Source organism: Ovis aries, chromosome 3 (assembly GCF_016772045.2).
Source record: "Ovis aries strain OAR_USU_Benz2616 breed Rambouillet chromosome 3, ARS-UI_Ramb_v3.0, whole genome shotgun sequence".
In the NCBI taxonomy this organism is placed as follows: Eukaryota; Metazoa; Chordata; class Mammalia; order Artiodactyla; family Bovidae; genus Ovis; species Ovis aries.
In genome coordinates, this window is record NC_056056.1 from 91,685,659 (window position 1) to 91,709,147 (window position 23,489).

Here is a 23,489-nt window from a genome sequence, read left to right on the forward strand (position 1 = left end):
ACAGTATGTGAACCATGAACTTCCAGATGTTCAAGCTGTATTTAGAAAAGGCAGAGGAACCAGAGATCAAATTGCCAACATCCATTGGATCATAAAAAAAGTAAGAGAGGTCCAGAAAAACATCTATTTCTGCATACTATGCCAAAGCTTTTGATTATGTGGCTCACAACCGTGGAAAATTCTTAAAGAGATGGGAATACCAGACCACCTTACCTGCTTCCTGAGAAATCTGTATGCAGGTCAAGAAGCAACAGTTAGAACAACTGGACATGGAACAACAGACTGGTTCTAAATCAGGAAACGTACTGCTTCCAGTACGTCAAGGCTGTATTTTGTCACCCTGCTTATTTAACTTATATGCAGAGTAAGAGGACATCATGAGAAATGTTGGACTGGATGAAGCACAAGCTGGAAGCAAGATTGCCAGGAGAAATATCAATAACCTCAGATACGCAGATGACACCACACTTATGGCAGAAAGCAAAGAAGAACTAAAGAGCCTCTTGATGAAAGTGAAAGAGGAGAGTGAAAAAGTTGGCTGAAAACTCAACATTCAGAAAATTGAGACCATGGCATCAGGTCCCATCATTTCACGGCAAATAGATGGGGTAACAATGGAAACAGTGAGAGACTATTTTGGGGGGTCCAAAATCAGTACAGATGGTGACTGCAGCCATGAAATTAAAAGACACTTGCTCCTTGCAAAGTTATGACAAACCTAGACAGCATAGTAAAAAGCAGAGATACTATTTTGCCAACAAAGGTCCGTCTAGTCAAAGCCATGGTTTTTCCAGTGGTCATGTACGGATGTGAGAGTTGGACTATAAAGAAAGCTGAGCGCTGAAGAATTGATGCCTTTGAACTGTGGTGTTGGAGAAGAGTCTTGAGAGTCCCTTGGATGCAAGGAGATCCAACCAGTCCATCCTAAAGGAAATCAGTCCTGAATATTCATTGGAAGGACTGATGCTGAAGCTGAAACTCCAATATTTTGGCCACCTGATGTGAAGAGCTGACTCATTGGAAAAGACCCTGATGCTGGAAAAGATTGAAGGCGGGAGAAGACAGAGGATAAGATGGGTGGATGGCATCACTGACTCAATGGACACGAGTCTGAGTAAACTCTGGGAGTTGGTGATGGACAGGGAGACATGGCGTGCTGCAGTCCATGGGGTCACAAAGAGTCGGACTTGACTGAGCGACTGAACTGAACTGATAAATAGGTCTGGTGTCTGGTCACTTCTACCAGCTACTTGAAGGGGATTCCTGTTTATCCTTGTATTCTCTTCAGTCTCAAGAATAGCAGGTCACCAAAATTTATATACTATATGCACATTTAGTTAGTACAGTGCATGGCATATACTAAACTCCTGACAAGCATTTGCTGAATATGAGATAAAGTTACCAATAAATAGCTATTGAAACAAACAGGCCATAATTATTTAAAAGCAGAAAGAAAAGTCCACGTATGTTCTTTATTCAAATAGTTTAATTCAAACAATTTGGAATGTAAAAGTATTTTCTTGTATAAAAAGCAGATCAGGCTCCCCTGCCCCATAATCAGCCATCTTTAGTTAAGCAAAAAATTGGCAGTTTATGAGTAGCTCAATCAGATGCTTGAATGAGTAGCTAAACCAGTTGCTGATACATGTATGCTATTCCATCTGTGACTTCAGAGATTAAAGAAGAAAAAATGGATCCCATTCTTTAGTACCCTGTGAAAGGTAAGAGTACCCTGTCCTAATCTTTTCCCCAACAGCTCCCAAAATAATCCTTCCTCACAAAGAAAGAAGTCTAAGAAAAATCTGTTTAAGCTAAACAGATTTAAGTCAAGGCAACTCTGAAATACACAAAAACCAAATGTCAGCCTGTAGTTTACTCTCTGTTCTCATGGCACCTCAAATTAATGGCTTGGGTGTTGGCGTAGGTAACATTTGGCCTGTATGTTGAGGTAGTCACTAAAAAGAAATTCTGGGTACAATATTCTACTTCACAAGTGGATATATTTTCTGCAGATTTAGTAATACAGTTTTAGAGGGGACAGTTTACAGATCAACTACTTCATTTCCCACCCTAACTTTACAGATGAGAAATCTCAGAGGAGTTAAATGACTTACCCATGGTTATAAAACTACTCAAACAGTGGCAGTATCAGGACTGGAATCCAAATCTCTTGTCTTACAGCCCAGTGTTTTCCTCCATTATAAAACAGTAATTTCTCAAACAAGATTAATCACACTCTGTGGAACTTGCTCTTAATCACAAACCATGGGTCAAGCTTTTAACTCAAACTTGCTTCTTGGTCTAGCTTCATGTAACTCCGTGGCAAGATTTACCAGTTAGGCTACTAAATCTAGGCTTATGTTGGCCAAGTTTCTTATTTTCATATCCAGAACCTATTCGAAGGTTGGCAAATAAGACTTCTTTATATAATAATGTCTGGAGCAATGCCACCTGCAGCAGTTGGCATTATCAAATTTCGGCAAGTAGAGCCAACCCTTCAAGAACCCATATGCAACTTCTCAAGTAGTGTAGTCGGGTATCAAAGCACCTTTGGAAGGACAACAGAACAGATGTAACTCTGAATGAGTGTTGAGGAAACAGGCATTTAACCTTGCACAGAACTGTGTTTAGTACCCGGGCACTTTAAAAATCCCCTGGAGACGGAGAAGACATGCATAGCGTGGCAGCACATACCTCTTAATCATCATTCAGTACAAGGCAGTTCTTCAGATTTCACACATGACCCAAATTCACATTTAGATGAGATCAATGGAGGAAAAATCACCCTGTAATAGTAGACCAATAATAGGTATAGAAATAGTTGGAGGACGAAAGACAAATGTCAAGGAACAGGTTGCCTTATCACATTTACGTTTCATTTTCCCCAGCAGTCAAGGTGGCTTGGTCTCTATTTCTTCAGCAGGTCAAATGGCTGAACAGGGCTGCAAATGTCAAAGACAATGATCAACTCCTCATCAAGCAAAAGTTACTTGGGACATGGTCACTTATTCTCACAGTGTAACTACAATTCTACTTGACAGAGATGGCTTCTTAGATGTTTATTACTCCACTGTAAAGAAACAGGAATTTGGGAGGGTTGCTTATATTTAAAAGAGGATGAGTTGACTGAAGAAAGCTGCAAATTTAAAAAACAAAAACAAACACTTCTCTAGATAGTTGCTGATGGCTGGAAATGTCACAAATCTCCAGGAGTACTGGATTCTAGAAAAGCTGAATCCATTCTCAAAACCCATTTTTAAAACCTAAGTATAAAATGCATGATAAAACAAGAAAAAAAAAGTCATAGGTAATTTGTGACTGTTGCTTGTTATACTTTTTATAAGTAATACTGGCCATGTTGGGAAGTCCTTAACATTTGTATTTTGGAAAATAATTTAAAAATAAAATAATCTACATGATTCTCATACTTATAAATGTTAACAATTCACTATTTTCAATAAAGCAGAACAAAATAAGTTAGAAACTGCCTACTACTGCAGATCTAACCAACACTACATTCTATAAACCTAAGGTGCACTAGGTTTTGGCAAAATTATATAATTTAAATTCAAATTGTTCATGCAACTTTGAAAAAAGGATAAAAAAGTACTACATTGTATGGAATTCCACATATTTTGGTAATATATGTTATATTTTGTTAATAAAATGAAAAATTAAAGTCAACCAATAAAAAGGTTACAAAAAGGATAAAAATCTATCATTATGTCAGTATTTAATTAAATGTAAGACTGAAAACTGGAATTCCTTCACTGCATATCACTTAAGGATAGGATGTTTATTTAACCAAAATAAGACATTGTGAGATTGATGGGTCACTTACAAATGTATTGAAGTTTTTTAATGAGAAAAACTATTAAAAAACTGATAATTAAAAATTTTTAACTGTGCCAGATAGTAAAATATGTTTCAAAATTTCTGATAAAAATGTTTGCCTTTACTTTGCATACCACAGGAGGACCTCAAAGAAAAATGTAGCAATTAAGTTTGGAAAATCTATAAAAGAGACTTTTACTTTTAGAATAGACGTTTTTCCCCTTTCCTAAAATGTGTACTCAAGAAGCATGTTTATAAATTTCACTGCAGAAAGCATTATATTTTTAATAATGTGACAAATCTACTCCATCAAGTGGTTCTCTTATAAAGGTAATGCTATATCACACTGCAATCAACTACAAAACCAAAGATGGCAAAATTCAAATTTAGAGAACACGCTTTCTAAAGGAAGCCTATTTAAAGTCTATAACATTTAAAAGGTTCTCACTGCCCCAAATATGTTTTACAAAAATATAGTTTCATTGGTTTCATGAAATGTGAACAAGCCTACTACTCTCTAACATTTAGAGTAAATGATTGAACAGTCAATGCAAAGTGGATTACTAAATCAACTGAAACTCAAGGAGTCAATATTCCTCATAAAAATAAATTAAATTATAGTACATCATGGTCTTGGTTGTCCAATTCTACTGTTAGTTCCATATCTACTTGGGATATTTGTAAAACCAGTCCTGAATCCTTGGGTTGCTCCAATGCCTGGAACTCCAAGTCCTTGATTAAGCACGCTGCTATAAGGTGCGTGTCCATGATTAAGACCCAAACCATAAGGTCTTGTTTGCGTATTTAGAAGAATAACTGGGCTCACATTTTTTCCAGGGGTGTTAAATGAAAATTCTGGAGGTGGACTACTAGGTTTAGTTGGAGTTGATGTGACAGGGTTTGAATCATCAGTACCCTTCAGAGGAGGCATTGGGATTACGTGATGATCTGTAAAGTTTAGGACATTGGCTGCAACAGGCCCAGAGAGTAAGGCAGGCCTGATCCAATCATCCTTGAAAATCTGAACAGTCAGAGTAGATACAAGTGTGTACAGCCTGTTGGTCACATGAGCAAGAACCATTTGTTCATTGGCATCTCGTCGAATTCTCACGTGAACTGATCCAGCCTAAAAGGGACAAAATCATAAGAAAAAGACTGCTTACAATTATACTACTGAAAATTCCATTAGAAAGAAACATTTTATTGATATTCCTTAAAAACTACCTTAGTAGTAATTGTTGATGTAAAGAGTTAATAAAATGATTAATGACTCTAAATAAAATAACATTAAAATATTAAAAAAAGAAAGAAATCCATGTAGAAGGATGGCAGGTATACAGCAACAGAAGGCAGAACACAAATGAAGTATATGGAAAAATGCACTGAAAAGGCAGAGAAGGTAGCTATTAATTCCAGTTGAGGAAGACGTTAAAAGAAGATGGCATCTGATCTAGGGCTGGGGATTAAATTAAATCTCAAAAGGCAAAGACAGGCATTCTAAGCTGGGGCAATAGTATGTGAAAACATGGCATGTTTGGGCAAGAATAAGCAACATTACTATATAAAAGAAGCACAGTATTTCAGGAGGCAGAAAAAGAATGAAACAGAAAAGACAGGAAGAAAAGGAGGAGGAAAAGAGGAAGCAAATCAGTAAAGGAAGAATGTAAAGAAGAAAGTAAGTTTAGGTAATAAAGTTAAACAGAAAGGCTAGCTGTGGGGTTCTAAAAATCATGAATAAGGAGTTTTAGTTGCAGCAATCCAACAGAAGTAAGATAATCAGAGTTCAGAAAAATTACAGTTATGGATAACTGCTAATTATTTAGGAACTGACTAGGTTAGGAATGGAGAGGCCAAGATAGGACAGATATAGTGGGACTACAGATTTCATGATATTCCAGGGGTTAGAAGTGGGAGACTTCGATTTTCAACTGGATATAATAATGAATGAGGGAGATGAACTTTTCAAAACACAATCTCCGGGTTTCTAGCCTAGGTTACCAGGAGGATAGAGAGCCCAGGCATTAGAATGATGGTCAGAAGTATGTATACTAACTTGATAAAATGGTCATTATACATCTTGTTTTCAAAAGATAATAAAATAGTAGATACAATAATGATATTTTGATTAAAACAAACAAAAATATCAAGAATGGTATCATATGATCATCTCAATAGATGCAGAAAAAGCACTTGACAAAATTAAACATCCATTCATGATAAAAACTCTTGACAGAGTTGGTACAGAGGGAACATACACCAACACAATAAAGGCCATTTATGACAAACATGAGGGCTTCCCAGGTGGTTCAACGGTAAAGAATCCACCTGCCACTGCAGGAGACACAGGAGATATGGTCCACAAGATCCCCTGTAGAAGGAAACAGCCACTCACTCCAATATTTTTGCCTGGGAAATTCCATGAACAGGGGAGCCTGGTGAGCTATAGTTCTCAGGGCTGTAAAGAGTCTGACATGACTGAGTGACTGAGTATGCACACATGCATGACAAACACACAACTAACATCATACTCAATGATGAAAAGCTAAAAGCTTTTCCTTTAGGATCAGGAACAAGACGAGGATGTCCACTCTTGCCACTTGTATTTAACATAGTACTGTAAGTTCTAGCCACAGCAATCAGAGGAGAATAAGAATAAGAGGCATCCAAAATGGAAGAGAAGAAGTAAAATCATTACTGTTTGCAGAAGACATATATATAATATATATAATATATATATATATATAAAATCCGAAAGAGTACACAAAAAACTATTAGAACTAATAAATGAATTCAAAGTTTCATGATATGAAGTACAGAGAAATCTGTTGCATTTCTATATACTAAAATGAACCATCAAAAAGAAAAATCAAGAAAATCATATTTAGAATTGAATCAAAAAGAGTAAGATATCTAGGAATAAATTTAACCAAGAAGGTAAAAGACACATACTCTGAAACTACAAAACTGATGAAAGAAACTAAAGATGATACTAATAAATGGAAAGATAGCTTGTGTTCATGGACTGGATGAATTAATATTGCTAAAATGTCCACATTACCCAAAGCACATTCAGCTATGACATTTTTCACAGAACTAAAACAAATAATCCCATATTTCATGTGGAACCACAGAAGACCCCCAAATAGCCAAAGCAATCTTGAGAAAGAACAAAGGTATTATGCCCCCTAACTTCAAACTGTTAGGTAGCTAGAATAAGAAAAAGGAGTCCAAAATAGCAGTGGCCAAAAAACAAGAAAGGAAAAAGCCCCCAAAAATAGAACAAAGGAAGGTCCAGGGTCAGGAGTGAGAACCTCAGGTGAAACAAACAGCCCTCCTGGCTAGCCCAATTTAAATAGGGCAGGCTCAGGAGGAGGAGAAAAAAACATAAAAAGAGGAGCCAAAATTGAGCCCCTCTCTTCTTCTGGGTTAGCCCACCCTCACACCTCAAGGATGTGTTTTCCTTTGCTTGCCAAATAAAACTGAGCTGTAACCAAGCTGTAACACTGGTCTGCCATTTAAACTGAGCTGTAACTGAGCTGAAACACTGGTCCGCCACTTGAAATTTTTGCTGTGTTGAGACAGAATCGAGGAAATTATATACTCCCCCAACATATCTGGCTCCGCGACTTGGATTTAACTTGGCTGAAACAATCTTGGCTCGGCCCCCGCAAGGCGGAGGCCAAGCACAGCAGAAGCCCAACTTGGTGAAAACTCACATGATGGAAGCTGAACATGAAGAAAACCCAGTGCAGTGGCAGTGACAAGAAGCCTAGCGTGCTGTAAACCAGGACAGCAAAAACAAACTTGACAGAAAGCTCATGCAGCTCAGTCTGATTTCAGAGGACCTCCGATTAAGGGAGGAGGTCTTTGCTCCGATGGCTGGAAGGACATATGGCTAACAAAATCTAAATTCCTTTACAATCTCTAATTTCTTGTTTCCTAAAACGCCCTGAATGGCAGTGGGTGCAACTGAGGGACTCTGGTAGGGGCTAGTCCCCAGTGTGTCCCGAAGGCTCTACTATCTTTTGCACCTTAGTAGCTGTTGCCTAAGTGGGTGGGGAATTCTTCTGTCCTTAAACCTTTTTTGTGCCAAGGATCAGGCCAATGAAAACTGTGAACACAGGTCAGGTATTTAGCAGATTTTCCAGCAGGTTATGAAACATTCCTTGGGATGTTTTTCCCACTGCTTTTTCCTCCTGTCCTTCAGCACCTCTCTCCATCTATGCCACTGCTTACGAAGTACTGGGCAGGTCATCATCTTTCCATTTCTGAAAGTTGTGTTTGAAACTGTTTACCTAAGATTGGGACTCAAAACCCACATGGCAGGGATTCTGTGCTATATTAGTCACTCAGTCATATACAACTGGGACTTAAGCACAGCCAAAACCCAGGGTGCCTGGTTTCAGGACCTAATGAAGCTCAGGGTCTTGATGTCTCATTGCAAAAAATTCAGTGAGAGACACAGCAATAGGTAAGAGACAGATTTGTTCAGATGCAGAGAGATGCACAGTCCAGAGTGTGTGATTTCTTATGGTGAAGAGGGAGGATCATTCTAACAACTGGAGAACCACCCACTCCTTGGCCTTTTGATAGTGCCTTGGAACTGTCCTGGTGCCTCTGGGTGTGTCATTAAGCTTGCAGATTGAGAATCAAGTTAAATTTGACTTGTCTTGGACCCATTTAATTTTAATCGGTTTATTTTATGCTCTTGGGCTACGTCATTCTCTCAAAAGTTGTACCTTGCCCCCTTCAATCCTGTTAATGCTCTTTTCCTGAGCCCTGTCTGCGCCCACAATGTTGCCTCTACTATCTTCTGGAGAGACAACCAGAAAATAGCTGGCCTTTGGGAGTGAAATACTATATAATATCCAATCCCTCTAGATAGTCAGGCCTTCATCTTCCATATTTTCTACAAAATGTGCAACAACAGCAGCTCTCAGTGAACCTGCTAGGGCAGGTGATAGGCACACAGTGCCTGCTAGAAGTCCATCTGTTGGTGGTATCCCTTCAAGGGCAATTGGGCTTCCAGGGACAATGTTTGCCACTTTCAGAGTTAGCCCTGCAGGCCATTTGGCCCAAATCGTTATCACCCTTGTCCTAAGTTACAAACATAGCCCCAGACCAAATCTACACTCTACTTTTATGGAAAATCTAGTCTATTGCCTCATCAATTTGTTCTTAAACCACTTACTAACTCCTACAGCCAGGACTCTGCACCCTTTTAGGCAACGTAACTCGACCCCACTTATATTAAAATACTCTTGATGAACAACGGACGGAGGTTTGTGACACTGTATAGGAGATAGGAATCAAGACCATGCCCAAGAAAAAGAAATGCAAAAAAGGAAAATGGCTATCTGAGGAGGCCTTACAAATAACTGCGAAAAGAAGAGAAGCAAAAGCAAAGGAGAAAAGGAAAGATATGCATTTGAATGCAGAGTTCCAAAGAATAGCAAGGAGAGATAAGGGAGCCTTCCTCAGCGATCAATGCAAAGAATTAGAGGAAAATAACAGAATGGGAAAGACTAGAGATTTCTTCAAGAAAATTAGAGATACCATGGGAACATTTCATATCAAGATGCTCTGATAAAGGACAGAAATGGTATGGACCATTTCTGGTCCAGACAGAAATGGTATGGACCATTAATATCTTCTGCTTCTAACAGAAGCAGAAGATATTAAGAAGAGGTGGCAAGAATACACAGAAGAACTGTACAAAAAGGATCTTCACGACCCAGATAATCAAGATGGTGTGATCACTCATCTAGAGCCAGATATCCTGGAAATATGAAGTCAAGTGGGCCTTAGGAAGCATCACTATGAACAAAGCTAGTAGAGGTGATGGAATTCCAGTTGAGCTATTTCAAATCCTGAAAGATGATGCTGTGAAAGTGTTGCACTCAATATGTCAACAAATTTGGAAAACTCAGCAGTGGCCACAGGACTGGAAAAGGTCAGTCTTCATTCCAATCCCAGAAAAAGGCAATGCCAAAGAATGCACAAACTACCGCACAACTGCACTTATCTCACACGCTAGGAAAGTAATGCTCAAAATTCTCCAAGCCAGGCTTCAGCAATACGTGAACTGTGAACGTCCAGATGTTCAAGCTGGATTTAGAAAAGGCAGAGGAACCAGAGATCAAATGGCCAACATCTGCTGGATCATCGAAAAAGCAAGAGAGTTCCAGAAAATCATCTATTTCTGCTTTATTGACTATGACAAAGCCTTTGTGTGGATCACAATAAACTGTGGAAAATTCTTAAAGAGATGGGAATACCAGATCACCTGATCTGCCTCTTGAGAAACCTGTATGCAGATCAGGAAGCAACAGTTAGAACTGGACATGGAACAACAGACTGGTTCCAAATAGGAAAAAGAGTACATCAAGGCTGTATATTGTCACCCTGCTTATTTAACTTATATGCAGAGTACATCATGAGAAAGGCTGGGCTGGAGGAAGCACAAGCTAGAATCAAGATTGCCAGGAGAAATATCAATAACCTCAGATATGCAGATGACACCACCCTTATGGCAGAAAGCAAAGAAGAACTAAAGAGCCTCCTGATGAAAGTGAAAGAGGAGAGTGAAAAAGTTGGCTTAAAGCTCAACATTCAGAAAACGAAGATCATGGCATCCGGCGCCATCACTTCATAGCAAATAAATGGGGAAACAGTGTGAGACTTTATTTTTGGGGGGCTCCCAAATCACTGCAGATGGTGACTGCAGCCATGAAATTAAAAGACGCTTACTCCTTGGAAGAAAAGTTATGACCAACCTAGATAGCATATTCAAAAGCAGAGACATTACTTTGTCAACAAAAGTCCGTCTAGTCAAGGCTATGGTTTTTCCAGTGTTCACGTATGGATGTGAGAGTTGGACTGTGAAGAAAGCTGAGCGCTGAAGAACTGATGCTTTTGAACTGTGGTGTTGGAGACGACTCTTTAGATTCCCTTGGACTTCAAGGAGATCCAACCAGTCCATTCTAAAGGAGATCAGTCCTGGGTGTTCATTGGTAAGACTGATGTTAAAGCTGAAACTCCAATACTTTGGCCACCTGATGTGAAGAGCTGACTCATGTGAAAAGACCCTGATGCTGGGAAAGGTTGAGGGCAGGAGGAGAAGGGGATGACAGAGAATGAAATGGTTGGATGGCATCACTGACTCAATGGACATGGCTTTGCGTGGACTCCAGGAGTTGGTGATTGTAGGGAGGCCTGGCGTGCTGCAGTTCATGGGGTTGCAAAAAGTTGGACACGACTGAACGACTGAACTAACCTCAGATATGAACTGAACTGAACGCCCTTAACAGACCAAGGTAACTCACTCCTTTGTCATTACTTCTGTTATTACCTAAAGTGGGTCTATGACAATGAAATGTTTACCATTGGAAGTACCCTAAACTGCTCTTATGGAGGACTAAGGGAAGAAATCAGTGACTTACATTCCCTCAGAGCAATAAGAGGATAAGGCTGATGGCTGTTTCACCAGGTTTCCAGTCTCAGGGCACAGGCTTGGATTGCTTTACATCATGATATCTATTCCCATCTGCAGTGGACAAACCAGCAATGAGTTAAGATTACAACCCCTTAATCCTACCCAGCACTGGTCACGCTGGAGACCTTGGGGATGCCCAACGGTTGACCTACCTTGACCTGCCTAGGGATTTGGTCCTCGGGAGGTTGTCACACCTCAACCTGCTTGGGGATCCACCAGTTCAGGGATCCCAGGAGGTTGACATGCCTTGACCAATGCCCAGGGACCCAATTCTCGGGAGGCCAATCTGCCTCAACCTGCCCAGGAATTTGATCTCCAGGAGGCTTTCATGACTCAGCCTGCAGGGGATCTGCACCCTGACCTTGAGACACCCAGCTCTCAGGTTGCAACAATACTGAGTAGGATAGGCTTCAGAGACTCACCCCTAAGGAAGTCCACCCATAAAAATAGAAGGAGGCATATTAGTTTTTTTTTTTCTTTTCCTCTCTGTCATCACTGTCTTTCAGATGGAAAAAAACCAATCCACTTCCTGACAGATGCCCTTGAGATGCATTCTTGATAACTGGAATCTATTCCAATCCTCAAACTCTAAGAAGTCGCTTAAAATTCTTTTGTGCCACTGAGGGCCATGGTATCCTCTGGGGGTAAGGAACATTGGCCTGAGGATGGCAGTTTAAATTACAACACCATCCTGCAGCTAGACTTATTCTGCAAAAGATAAGGGAAATGGACAGAGATTCCCTACGTCCAAATTTTCTTCCAAGAGATATGAAGGAACTCTGGGTTAAGTATGAGTTTGTTGTATGGCCTAAAAGTGAACCTACCAGGCAAATGGTGTTAGGCAGACAACCAAAAGAAGGAAGCCCCCAGTGAAGGCTCACCTTCCATGGCTCCCAAGTTGCCTGGTGATCCTTCCTTCTATCCAAACATGCCTCCATATCTGGGAGCACCCCCTCCACAAAAGCCAACTCGAGTATGTCCCTTAGTTGAAACTGGAGAATTCGGACCAGTGCAGGTCCATAAGCCCTTCTCCCTCTTAAAACTAAGACAGGTCAAACAAGACCTGGGAAGCTACACAGATGACCCAGCAAATAGATAGATATATTGGAATGTATCACATTACCTTGGCCTTTGACTTGACATGGAAGGACATCACGGTCATATTTAGTCAAACTTCATCTGACCCTGAGTACGCTAGGGTCTTTAGGAAGCCTGAAGGTATGCTATGGGGCTTCACATGTCAAGCGATAATACCCAGTGGGGGAAACTGTGGTTCCCTCTTCAGATCCTAATTGGAATTATAACGACCCTGAGCACATCTGGGAAAAGGATCATTTTCTGATCTGTGTAAAGGCAGGACTAAAAGCAGCCCAGAAAAAAGTAATCAGCTATGCCCGGGGGTCAGCAATAACTCAGGAGCCCAACAAGAACCCCACTTACCAATCTGGACTTACACTCTTAAGAGGGACAGGTGATTTTAAAGGACAAATTCCTGTCCCAGTGTGGATCAGACATCAGGATAAAGTTACAACAGCTACAGCAGCAGGACCCTGCTGCCTCTTTAGATGAGATGGTCCAGACTCCAGCCACCAGACTCTAGCCACCAATACCTTTTATAACAGAGAACAACAGGAAAGGGAGGCCAAGGCCCAGAGACAAGGCATGCCCAGATTCTGGCTGCCCTCCAGGGAAGCCCTATGGCAAACTCTGAGTCCTTAAAGGACAAGGCATGAGGCAAATGCCTAGTCTGTAGTCAGGCGGGACACTGGGCCAAAGAGTGTCCAAATCCTGACAAGTCTCCTAAAATGGCTTGCTACAAATGCCACCAATCCGGACACTGGGTGACACACTGCCCTTGGGACCCAAGAGCCTCAAGGTCAAGTGCCAAGCCTTCCCTCAACAGGACTGATAGTTCAACAGGACTGAAGCGGCGCCCTCCAGCCAGCCCGCCTGTCACAGATAACCATCACAGGGCTGGAGCCAAGGGTGCAACTGGATTGGCAGGTAGGTCCAAGAATTTCTTGGTTGACACAGGGGCTACCTACTCTGTCCTGACCTCCTACTCTGTAGCCTTTTACTCCCAAACCTGTACCATTTGGGGTGCTACAGGAAAAACAATTACAAAAAGATTCACCCAAGCACTTCTTTGTTGCTGGGGTGGACAAATATCTTCCCACCAGTTTCTGGTAGTCCCTGTGTCCTAACCCCTTATTGGGAAGAGATATACTCACTAAATGGGACCACCCTTGTGATGGGAAGCTTTTCAGCCCCTAGAGCCCTACAGCTCGTGGTTACTACTGAGGAACCCGTTACACCCTCTCCAACAGGGAGAGACCAAAAACTATGGGAGGACAAAATTAACCACCAGGTGTGGAACCAGGGGACTCCTGTATGAGCCCACCAAGCTGAACTGGTCATCACTGTCCTCCAAGATCCCACTCGGTTTCCAAACCAGAAACAACACCCTCTCAGAAGAAAAGCTCGAGAAGAACTACAGCCTCTAAAATAAATAAATTCCTTGCCTGTGGGCTATTGGTCCCCACCAATTTGCCATGTAACACCCCAGTCCTCCCTATAAAGAAAAAAGATGGGACCTGGCAAATGGTTTAAGATCTCCAGATCATAAATGAAGCTATAGTCCCCCTCCATCCCACAGTACCCAATCCCAATGTAATCTGGGGAGAAATCCCACCCAGTGCCAAGTGGTTTCCAGTCTTGGATCTCAAGGATGAATTCTTTTGCAGACCACTGCCTAAAGAATCCTAGTATCTTTTTACCTTTGAGTGGAAATCTCCAGGAGAAAAACACCAACAGATGACTTGGACAGTATTACCTCAGGGGTTCAAAGACAGCCCCTACCTGTCTGGGCAGGCTCTTAGCTGGGATGCCCTAGATCTGGACCTGGGACCTAATGGGAAAATATTACAATAGGTAGATGACCTACTAATCTGCTTTCCAGATGAGAAAAATGCCCAACATGCAATTCAGGATCTAAACTTTTTGGTAGACAGGGGATATAAAGTCTCCTGTGCTAAGGCACAGATGACTGAGACAAAGGTCACTTACCTGGGAGTTCAGATTACATAAAAAGGAAGGAAGAGCCTTGGGAGGGTTAACTGAAAGGCTGGGACCTGAGCCCCAGCCTATAGCTTGGTTATCCAAGAGGCTTGAACAAACTGCCCAAGGCTGGCCTTCCTGCCTTCGAAATCTTGCAGCTATTGCAGTCCTGATAGAAGATGCTTTAAAACTCTCTTCTGGGGGAAAACTATTTTTACCAGCCACCAAATGAAATAACTCCTGAATGGGAGAGGCCATTTATGGATGTCTGATCAAAGGATCCTCAGAAATCAAGTAGTGCTGATGGAAAATCCAGGTCTGACTACATCCCCTTGTGGGATTCTTAACCCAGCTACCCTCCTGCCTACCCCTAAGGACTCTCTCCCCTTTCACTTCTGCCTGGAAACCTTGGACCACTGGATAAAACCCTGAGAGGGATTGTCAGAAGATCCTCTGACCAATCCTGAGGAAATCTGGTACACTGATGGAAGCAGCTTTGTCTTGGATGGAAAAAGAAGAGCTGGATACGCAGTAGTCTCCAATTTTGAGACCACAGAGGAAAAACCTTTGCTACCAGGTACTTCAGTCCAATTAGCTGAGCTCATATACCTGACTTGAGCTTAGAGCTGGGAAAAGGAAAAAGAGTAGCCATTTACAGATTCCAAGTATGCCTTCCTGGTGTTACATGCACATGCTGCTGTCTGGAAAGAAAGAGGCCACTTGATCATCCTAGGGTTCCCAATCAAATATGGTGATCAAATCCTTAGGCTCTTGGAGGCAGTCCATCTGCCCACCTAGGTTTCAGTCTCCCACTGTAAAGGACACCAAAAAGGGAGCACAGAAGTGGCATGAGGGAACCAAGCAGCTGGTCAGGCAGCTAAGAGAGCAGCATTACAGAACAATGACCTAATAGGGGTTGCCACCCTAGTTCCATCGATTAATTTGCCAGAAACTCCTTCATATACTGAAGGTAAGACTATTAAAGCTAAGAATGAGGGCTTTCAAGAAGATCATATGGGATGGTTCCAAAAGGAGGGACTTCTTTTTTTGCCAGGGAACCTCCAATGGAAGCTGGTTAACTCCTTACATGCCACCACTCATTTAGGGGAGAAGGCCCTCCAAAGATTACTAGAAAGGTCCTTCAGAGGAATAGGCCTCCAAACAACTATAAGGCAAATGGTCTCTTCTTGTCCCACTTGCCAATTAAATAACCCCCAAGGAGCTTGAAGACTCCAACTGGCCAAGCCTGTCCAACAGCATGGGACCTACCCAGGAAAGGGCTGGCAGATGGACTTCACCCAGACGCCAGTTTCTCAAGGGTATAAATATCTACTAGTCATGATAAGATACAGTAACAGGTTGGACTGAAGGTTGAGCAGGTGGCAAAAAAACTGCTCCATGCAATCATTCTGAGATTTGGCCCGCCCAGGTCATTACAAAGTGACGATGGGACATCATTTATTTCTAAGGTCACCCAAAGGGTCTCTAAAACATTAGGCATTTCTTATTATCTCTATTGTGCCTGGAGGCCTCGGTCTTAAAGAAAAGTAGAAAGAGCCAACCAATTCTTAAAATCAGCGATAAAAAAGATAACCCAGAAGACCTCCCTGGGATGGAAGGAGGCTTTACCGATAGCTCTCCTCCGCACCCGCATGGCCCCTAAGGAAGAGGCTGGTCTTAGTCCTTATGAGATGCTATATGGGAGACCTTTTGTTTATGTCAGTGACCTCTTCCTAGATCCAGAGACTGAAACCCTCTCATCTTATACCACGGCCATTAGGCAATTCCAACAAGATATACGCTTTGTGAGGTGTCAACCAGGACCCAAAAGATTCTAAAGAGTTACCGCTAAATGTTCCAGGGACTCAAGTTGTAATTAAAGTCTAGAAAGATGGGTCCCCAAAGGCATAACTCCAGCCCACATGGAAAGGTCCCTACCCTGTAATAGTTTCTATGCCCACAGCAGTCAAGGTATCAGGACACAACTCCTGGATTCACTACTCACGAGTCAAGCCATGGAAGAAAACAGAAGAGGACACTCAATACACCTGTGAGCCCCTGGGAGCTCAGATACCTATTCAGAACCGCAAATGAGTGTCATTCTAATGAACACCCCCAAAATCTAGTTTCTGGGGATAAGATTTCTCAAGATAGCTCTAAAGAGCCAACATAGCTTGGCAGCGGTTGTACTCCAAAACAGGCAGGAGATCCTCCTGATCCCTGAACAAGGAGGGACTTGAGCCACCTTGAATGAGACATATCATTTCTGGGTAAATACCTCCAGCTAAGTTAAAGAAAGTCTCACAGTCCTCAAGAAAAACACAGTCCTCAAAAAAACATCTCCTACAGGATCTCAAAGAATGAACTAGAGAGTTCTTGGGGTGGCTCCAATCTCTCTTTGGGGGATCCTTCTCCTGGCGAGGGGGAACTTGGAGTTGGCTAATGCTCCAACTAATCCCTGTTATCACCATATTGATGCTGCTTATGATTGCTCCATGTATTATCAATTGTCTAACCCATTTTATCTCTGCCCAGGTCAACAAGCTACAACATGCGGTGCCAGTTCAACAAGGATATATAAAACTACACTCGACCATGGAAAATATCACTCACCCTTAGATGGATACTGCTATAAGGACTCTGAGGCTTGAGATTAGCAAGAGGGGGAGGCCCAGTGCCCCTCACTGTCCCAGCTCAGCAGGAAGTGTAACAGAGACCTTGACGCCTCTATTTCCAAAGAATTGGGCCTCTCATCTCTTGAGGGGGGAATGTTAGGTAGCTAGAATAGGAAAAAGGAGTCCAAAATAGTGGTGCCTAAAAGACAAAGAAAGGAAAAAGCCCACAAAAATAGAACAAAGGAAGGTCCAAGGACCAGAGTGAGGACCTCAGGTGAAACAAACAGCTCTCCTGGCTAGCCCAGTTTACATAGGGTAGGTTCAGGGGGAGGAGAAAGAAGATAAAAAAGGAGACAAAACTGAGCCCCTCTCTTTTTTTGGGTTGGCCCATCCTCCCTCCTCGAGGATGTATTTTCCTTTGTTTACCAAATAAAACTGAGCTGTAACCGAGCTGTAACACTGGTCCACTGCTTCAAATTTTTGCTGCAGCGAGACAGAACTGAGGAAATGACACATCCCCCCAACATATTTGTAGTATAATATACTATTATAATAATCAAAATAGCACCGTACTGGCACAAACCAGACCCACAGATCAACGCAACAGAACAGAGAACCCAAAAATAAATCCACACACATATGGTCAATTAGTCTATAATGAAGGAGGCAGAAAATACAAAGGGGAAGAGATAGTTCCTTCAACAAGTGGTGCTGGGAAAACTGGATAGCTACATGCAAAAGAACAAAACTAGAACATTTTCTCATACCATGTACACGAGTAAACTTAAGAAAACACAAGCAGTAATAAGCTCCTTGACATCAGCCTTTGCAATATTTTTTTGATCTGTCTCCTCAGGCAAGGGACATAGAAGCAAAAATAAGCAAACGGGACCTCATCAAACTAAAAAGCTTTTGCAGTGAAGGAAACCATCAAAGGCAACTTACTGTATGGGAGAAGATATTTGCAAATAGTACGTCTGATGAAGACATAAAAGAACTCATTCAACTCAACATCAAAACCTCCTATCCCCAATTAAAAAATGGCCTTGATCTTGCATGCTGCATAGCACAGCTAAGAAAAAAAAAATTATATATTAGAGGATTGATTAAATAAAATATGGTATATTCATATATTGTAAAATTCTGCAGTCATTATAAATTATGCTGGGATTCTTGAAAGAAACATTGGTAGCATTTTTTGAAATCCCCAAATATCCCCATAAAAACAAACTAAGATAGCAAATTCAAAAACCTATGGACAACACCTACCAAAAAAAAAAAGATAACATAACACCCTAAAAAACCCAAATACAAACTGTAAGACCTATAAGGTATCAGCATCTGTAGAGGATACAATAGGGCATCTGATTAACCTAAAAACCTCACAGTAAGTAACTAGCTCTTCATGGAAATCTAGGACAGTGAATTTGAGAAAGGCAGCTGGGAACTGGAAGGTGTTTCGCACATTTCAATGCCGGGTGAATGCACTGTGTCTGCAATAAGATATGAAGAACTGGAGCAGTACGACCCTGTGAGCTCTCAAAAGCTCCCTTCCAGCACAAAGCCCCACATTAAGAAGAAACAGCTGGGAAGAGAATCTAAATTGAGCAGTAGAGTAGAAACAGAGGATAAAGAAGGTTCAGATACAATTGGGAGAGGAACAGAACCAAGAGGGAAAAAACTTTCACTTCACAGACTCATCAGAAGAGGGAACTCTAGAACCATGAATTTAGACACACTACCTTAAACCATTTTTTATTTTAAAATTCAGGAAAACGAACTTCACATAAAAAGGAGCAAAAGAAAAGAACTGAATCCAAATCCCACACATAGTTATTATAAGAAAAAAGGAGAATACAGAATAGATTATAAAAGATTGGAAAGATTTACCTACAAAACTGATGAGAACTGACTTTCTTTTTCAAATCAATTTTTGAATTGATTAAGTAGAATATAAATCAAAATAGAAAACCTAGAAATGGAGTGGCAATTAGAAATACATGGAAAAAAATTTTTTTCATGGAATTCCCTAGCTATCCAGTGGTTAGGACTTGGTCCTCTGACTGCTGTGGGCCTGGGTTCAATCTCTGGTCAGGGAACTAAGATAGGGCAAGTCGCGAAGCATGCCCACTCCCCAAATTTCTGAAACAAATATTAAGCTAGAAAAGCAATAAACATACAGGTATATTATGAAAAAAAAAAAAAAGATAAAAAGAGAAGTTTTAAAAATCAAAGGAAATTGAGACACTAAGTAACTGAAAGAAAATAACAAATATGAAAGAAAGGTAAAGCTCCACCATGCTTATAATAGGCATTTCCAAAGAAGAAAATCAAAGCAAGAGAAGAGACTAATAAGAACTTTAATTAAAGAAAAGTTTCCTAAAAATTTTAAAGAACTGTTTTTGAAATAACATTATAGAAAGGTATACTGCATCCCTGAATAACTGACCATCAACACCAGGACAGATTCTAGTAAAATTACTGGACTGAAAAAATATTTTAGGCATAGAAGTAAAAAGATCAAATCACATATCAACAGGAAAAAATAAGACTATGAGTCATCAGGGTTTATTACAATAATGTCTTATGCCAGAGGTAAGAAACTCAAGAAAATAAAATATCTGCTCAGGATGTTATATCCAGCCAAATGATTTTCAATAATGTTCACAACTGTTTTCAACATGCAAATATTTAGGGAATATTATTTGCAAGGGCCTTTTTCTGAAGAATTTACTAGAGAATGAGTTTTAGATATCCAAAATAATGAGTGAGAGAGGAAGAGAAGAGGAAGGGAGAGATGAAGTAGCCATTTTTCCATTCAAAGAGTGTAAGTCTGAATTAAAGACTGCAAAGCAGTGATATCACTGAGCTGTTGGACCAACCCTAATCTGCCTCTAAAATCTACGTTACAAAAGTCAAATCCTATTTTTTTTTAAAAACTGGTACTGTAGAAGAGTAATATTTAATAACATGGAGAACTGTTTATGATATATTAAGTGAAAACAATAAATTATAAAACAGCATGACCTCATTTTCTAAAGAGTTTAAGTATGTAAGTATTAAACCAAAAAATCAATAGCAGTTTTCTTCACATGATAGGATTATGGTTGTTTCAATTTTTTTTTCTGGGTACTTTCCTGTATTTTCTTCATCATTCCTGACATAGGAATAAAATCATGCCATAACAAAATCTCTTTGGTAATAAGGTCGAAACTGGATTAGAAAAGATAGAATTTTATGCTGAAACAGCTATTATTATAACTCTTTAACATATTCAGCAAAAATCTCCAAAATCAGAACTGTAATAAAAAGAAAATAAAAGCACATTTTACTTTTGCAACATTTTCATATTTAGGAATGTCTGACTATGGATTTTTCTCTTTTGAACAGGCCAGTATTAAGATCATTTAGTTTGAAAGGAAAAAATAGAAGAAAAACATCCCTTAATTAATCTCAATTAGGTTACTGAATCCATCTACATATTTTACTTTATTGAACAGAAATGGGAATCAAAGGATCCATAAAAATTTTAAAGAAACACTTTTCTCAGTTTTAAAAATTATAAACTATGTTTTAAATTATAACTAAAGTAATATATATAGTCCATGGAATTCTCCAGGCCAGAAAAGCAGAGTGGGTAGCCTTTCCCTTCTCCAGGGGATTTTCCCAACCCAGGGATCAAACCCAGGTCTCCCACACTGCAGGCAGATTCTTTACCAGCTGAGCCATGAGGGAACTGGTAAAGAGCCTAAAAATTATAAACTATGTTTTAAAATATAACTAAAGTAATACATAGAAAGCATACCAATGAGCCAAAACCTAGGGTCCAAAAATGCTCATTTCGGACTTCCAAAACTCCATCCAAGGTAGATACCTAATCAAAAACACAGAAATAGAGTTTGTGTATTTGATATCTCCAACACAACTCAGTCAAATTATGGACTTGCTCCACACCTAGGAATGACATGATCAGACCCTGCCTGAAGACACTCATTAGCCAAGTGCCAGACCATTCACTCAAGATATCATTTCTTCTTGTTCCATACTGAGCCAGGGTCTGGTTTTTTTTTTTTCCCCCAGTTTCTTATCTGCACCAGTCTCTTTAGAATTAGGTCTTTACTTCCCTCACCCACACCTTGTTCCAACAGTGTGTAGTTCTTTTTATCTTATTAGTATAGTATATGTTTATATCCAGTACTTGAGGTATCAGAATTTTTGTCTTCTCAATGATTTCTTCCTCTGGATTCTTTCAACACATTTCTGTACAACACAGGATATCATCTGGATTTGAGCCAAAAGGAAATTCCAAGGACAGTGTATAGCCCATTGGTACAGTGGCATAGACCTAGTAGCTGAGACAAGTGGTCAGCTACACTGATCAAAGTGGCCTCTGTGATAGTGACAATCAATAGTCTTAATTACTCTCAACATTCAAATAATTTGATTATCTTATTCCTTAATTAGTTAACAGGTGGAATTTTAAAACAATACAAAATCAAAACCTACTATGTGGTGAAGCAATCACCATGTCAAAGTGCCTCTGACTTAATTAAAATCCTAAGTTTGAATATGCTTGTGTGTGTGTGTGCGCTCAGTCTTGTTCAACTCTTTGTAACCCCATGGACTATAGCCTCCTCTGTCAATGGAATTTCCCCAGCAAGAATGGAGTGGGTTGCCATTTCCTCCTCCAGAGGAACTTCCCGACCCAGGGATCAAACCTGCATCTCCTGTGTCTCCTGCATTGGCAGTTGGATTCTTTACCACTGGGTCACCTGGGAAGCCCAGGTTTGAGTACAGAATCATATAATTCACAGCTCTTTATAACAAATAGTGTGGTCTTTAGACAATTACCGTCTACATTTATTTCAAGTGAATTTGGCTTCCAGACTGAGCAAGTGGTCAAATTTTTCTATTTTTGCCACTATGTTACAAAAACTTCCCTAAAATTCTAGAAAGAGCCTGAAATTATTTGTACCCACTCTTTGTATTCTCTAATCATAAATTAAAATGATTTTATTATTCCATCTTACCTCTCTGATAAGTTTGTCCAACTGACCGATAACATGGGGTGGTGTTGTCTAGGGGAAAAAAAAATAAAATAGAACATGAATCTAGAGAGATAAAAAATTCTGCAACAGTGGTCCTGACAGTAAAAAAAAACAAAAACAAACATGCATTTTATACCAGCCTTGGCTTTGTTTCACATGTGCCTTCACATGGTTTAGGAAAGAGAGGTTTCAACTGACTCACTCATAAAGCAACATCAGGAATCCACCCACGCTTATTTCTTATCTTGCAAAGAAGCTGCTATTTCTGTAACCAAATAAGCCTTAAAGAACCAACAAATCAACAAAAAAATCTTTAAGAAAGTAAAATTTTGTATAAGACACAGCACTAGTAAACTAATACCTTATTGTTATTGTTGCTTCTGGAGAGGGAGATACAACCCATATGTTTTAGAAAAGAAGTGTGGGAGAGACATAATGAGAAGCAGTGCTTATATACTCATCTAATCCTGGGAAACCATCTTTCTAGCCAGGTGCTGTCTACAGGTGTTCCTATTGTTTCAATAAGGAGTAATTTCTCGTTTTTAAGTTTGAAATTTAGAAGTCTCACTAATTCAAGGATAGGAAATAAGAAAACAATCATAACTGGATTATATTAATAGCCAAAATACATTTCTTAGGGGAAAATAAGTATCTAAAGAGATTTTAACTAATATTGTTTTTACTTGAAATATTATTAGAGGCAAAGATTCTCATTTATGTTTTTGTCTTATATGTAAATATATGAAGACTCATTTGTGCCTATTTTGTACACCAACATAATTTCATCTGGTTCTTACTATACAAATTTCAGAGGTTATTGTTTGGCTTCATTTCCAACAGGACCCTCCAGTAGCTAAAAATTTCATAATCTGGCAGAAGAACATGTTTATTTTTATAACCTGGTAAAAGAACATAGCTAATTTTAAGCATGCATACTGAAAGATGACCATTACCTGGAGTAATACTTTCCCACTGTACACGCTCATGGGATACATAGTGCCAAACGTCATCAGAGCAATGGCAATGGCTGATGCAGTGTCTACAGCAAAATAATTACTAAAAAGAAAAAACAATTCTAAATCTTAAATGTTAAATTAAGATTAAATGTTTAAATGTTAAATTTAAATCCGTCACTAGGCTTCTTACAATTTAATCCACCAAACTTTAATTACCTCAAGCAACAGGACTATTTTACCACAGCTGGCTACTACTGCCATGAGAGCATCTCAAAGGGAAAAAGAAAGTTTTTAGAATCCTTTCTTGCCAAAGTTTAAGGGAAAATAACTAATAATTATGTTAATTTGTGTGAAGAGAGATGGTGAAGAAAAAATGTTTCCCCACAATGTACTTTTAATCTACTTGTCAACTGTAATTATGTCATATATACATATTTGCTGCAACAAATAAAAACCTTTAGTAATTTCTGATAAAGACCAATGG

The 23,489-nt window shown here is 39.9% G+C and overlaps 1 protein-coding gene across 5 annotated transcripts in view; it reads right to left on the reverse strand.

Annotated features, from left to right (window-relative positions):
* Window positions 1-1,468: 1,468 nt before the first annotated feature.
* Window positions 1,469-23,489, reverse strand: part of SLC30A6 (solute carrier family 30 member 6) — a 45,612-nt gene continuing 23,591 nt past the window's right edge. For all 5 annotated transcript variants that reach the window (XM_004006039.5, XM_060412320.1, XM_060412321.1 and 2 more), the window contains 4 exons: window positions 23,003-23,105; window positions 22,032-22,079; window positions 20,807-20,875; window positions 1,469-4,960 (listed from right to left, as the gene is read on the reverse strand). In XM_004006039.5, coding sequence (XP_004006088.1) covers window positions 4,460-4,960; window positions 20,807-20,875; window positions 22,032-22,079; window positions 23,003-23,105 — 721 coding nt within the window. In that variant the 3' untranslated portion in view covers window positions 1,469-4,459. The remainder of the gene's footprint in view (window positions 4,961-20,806; window positions 20,876-22,031; window positions 22,080-23,002; window positions 23,106-23,489) is intronic.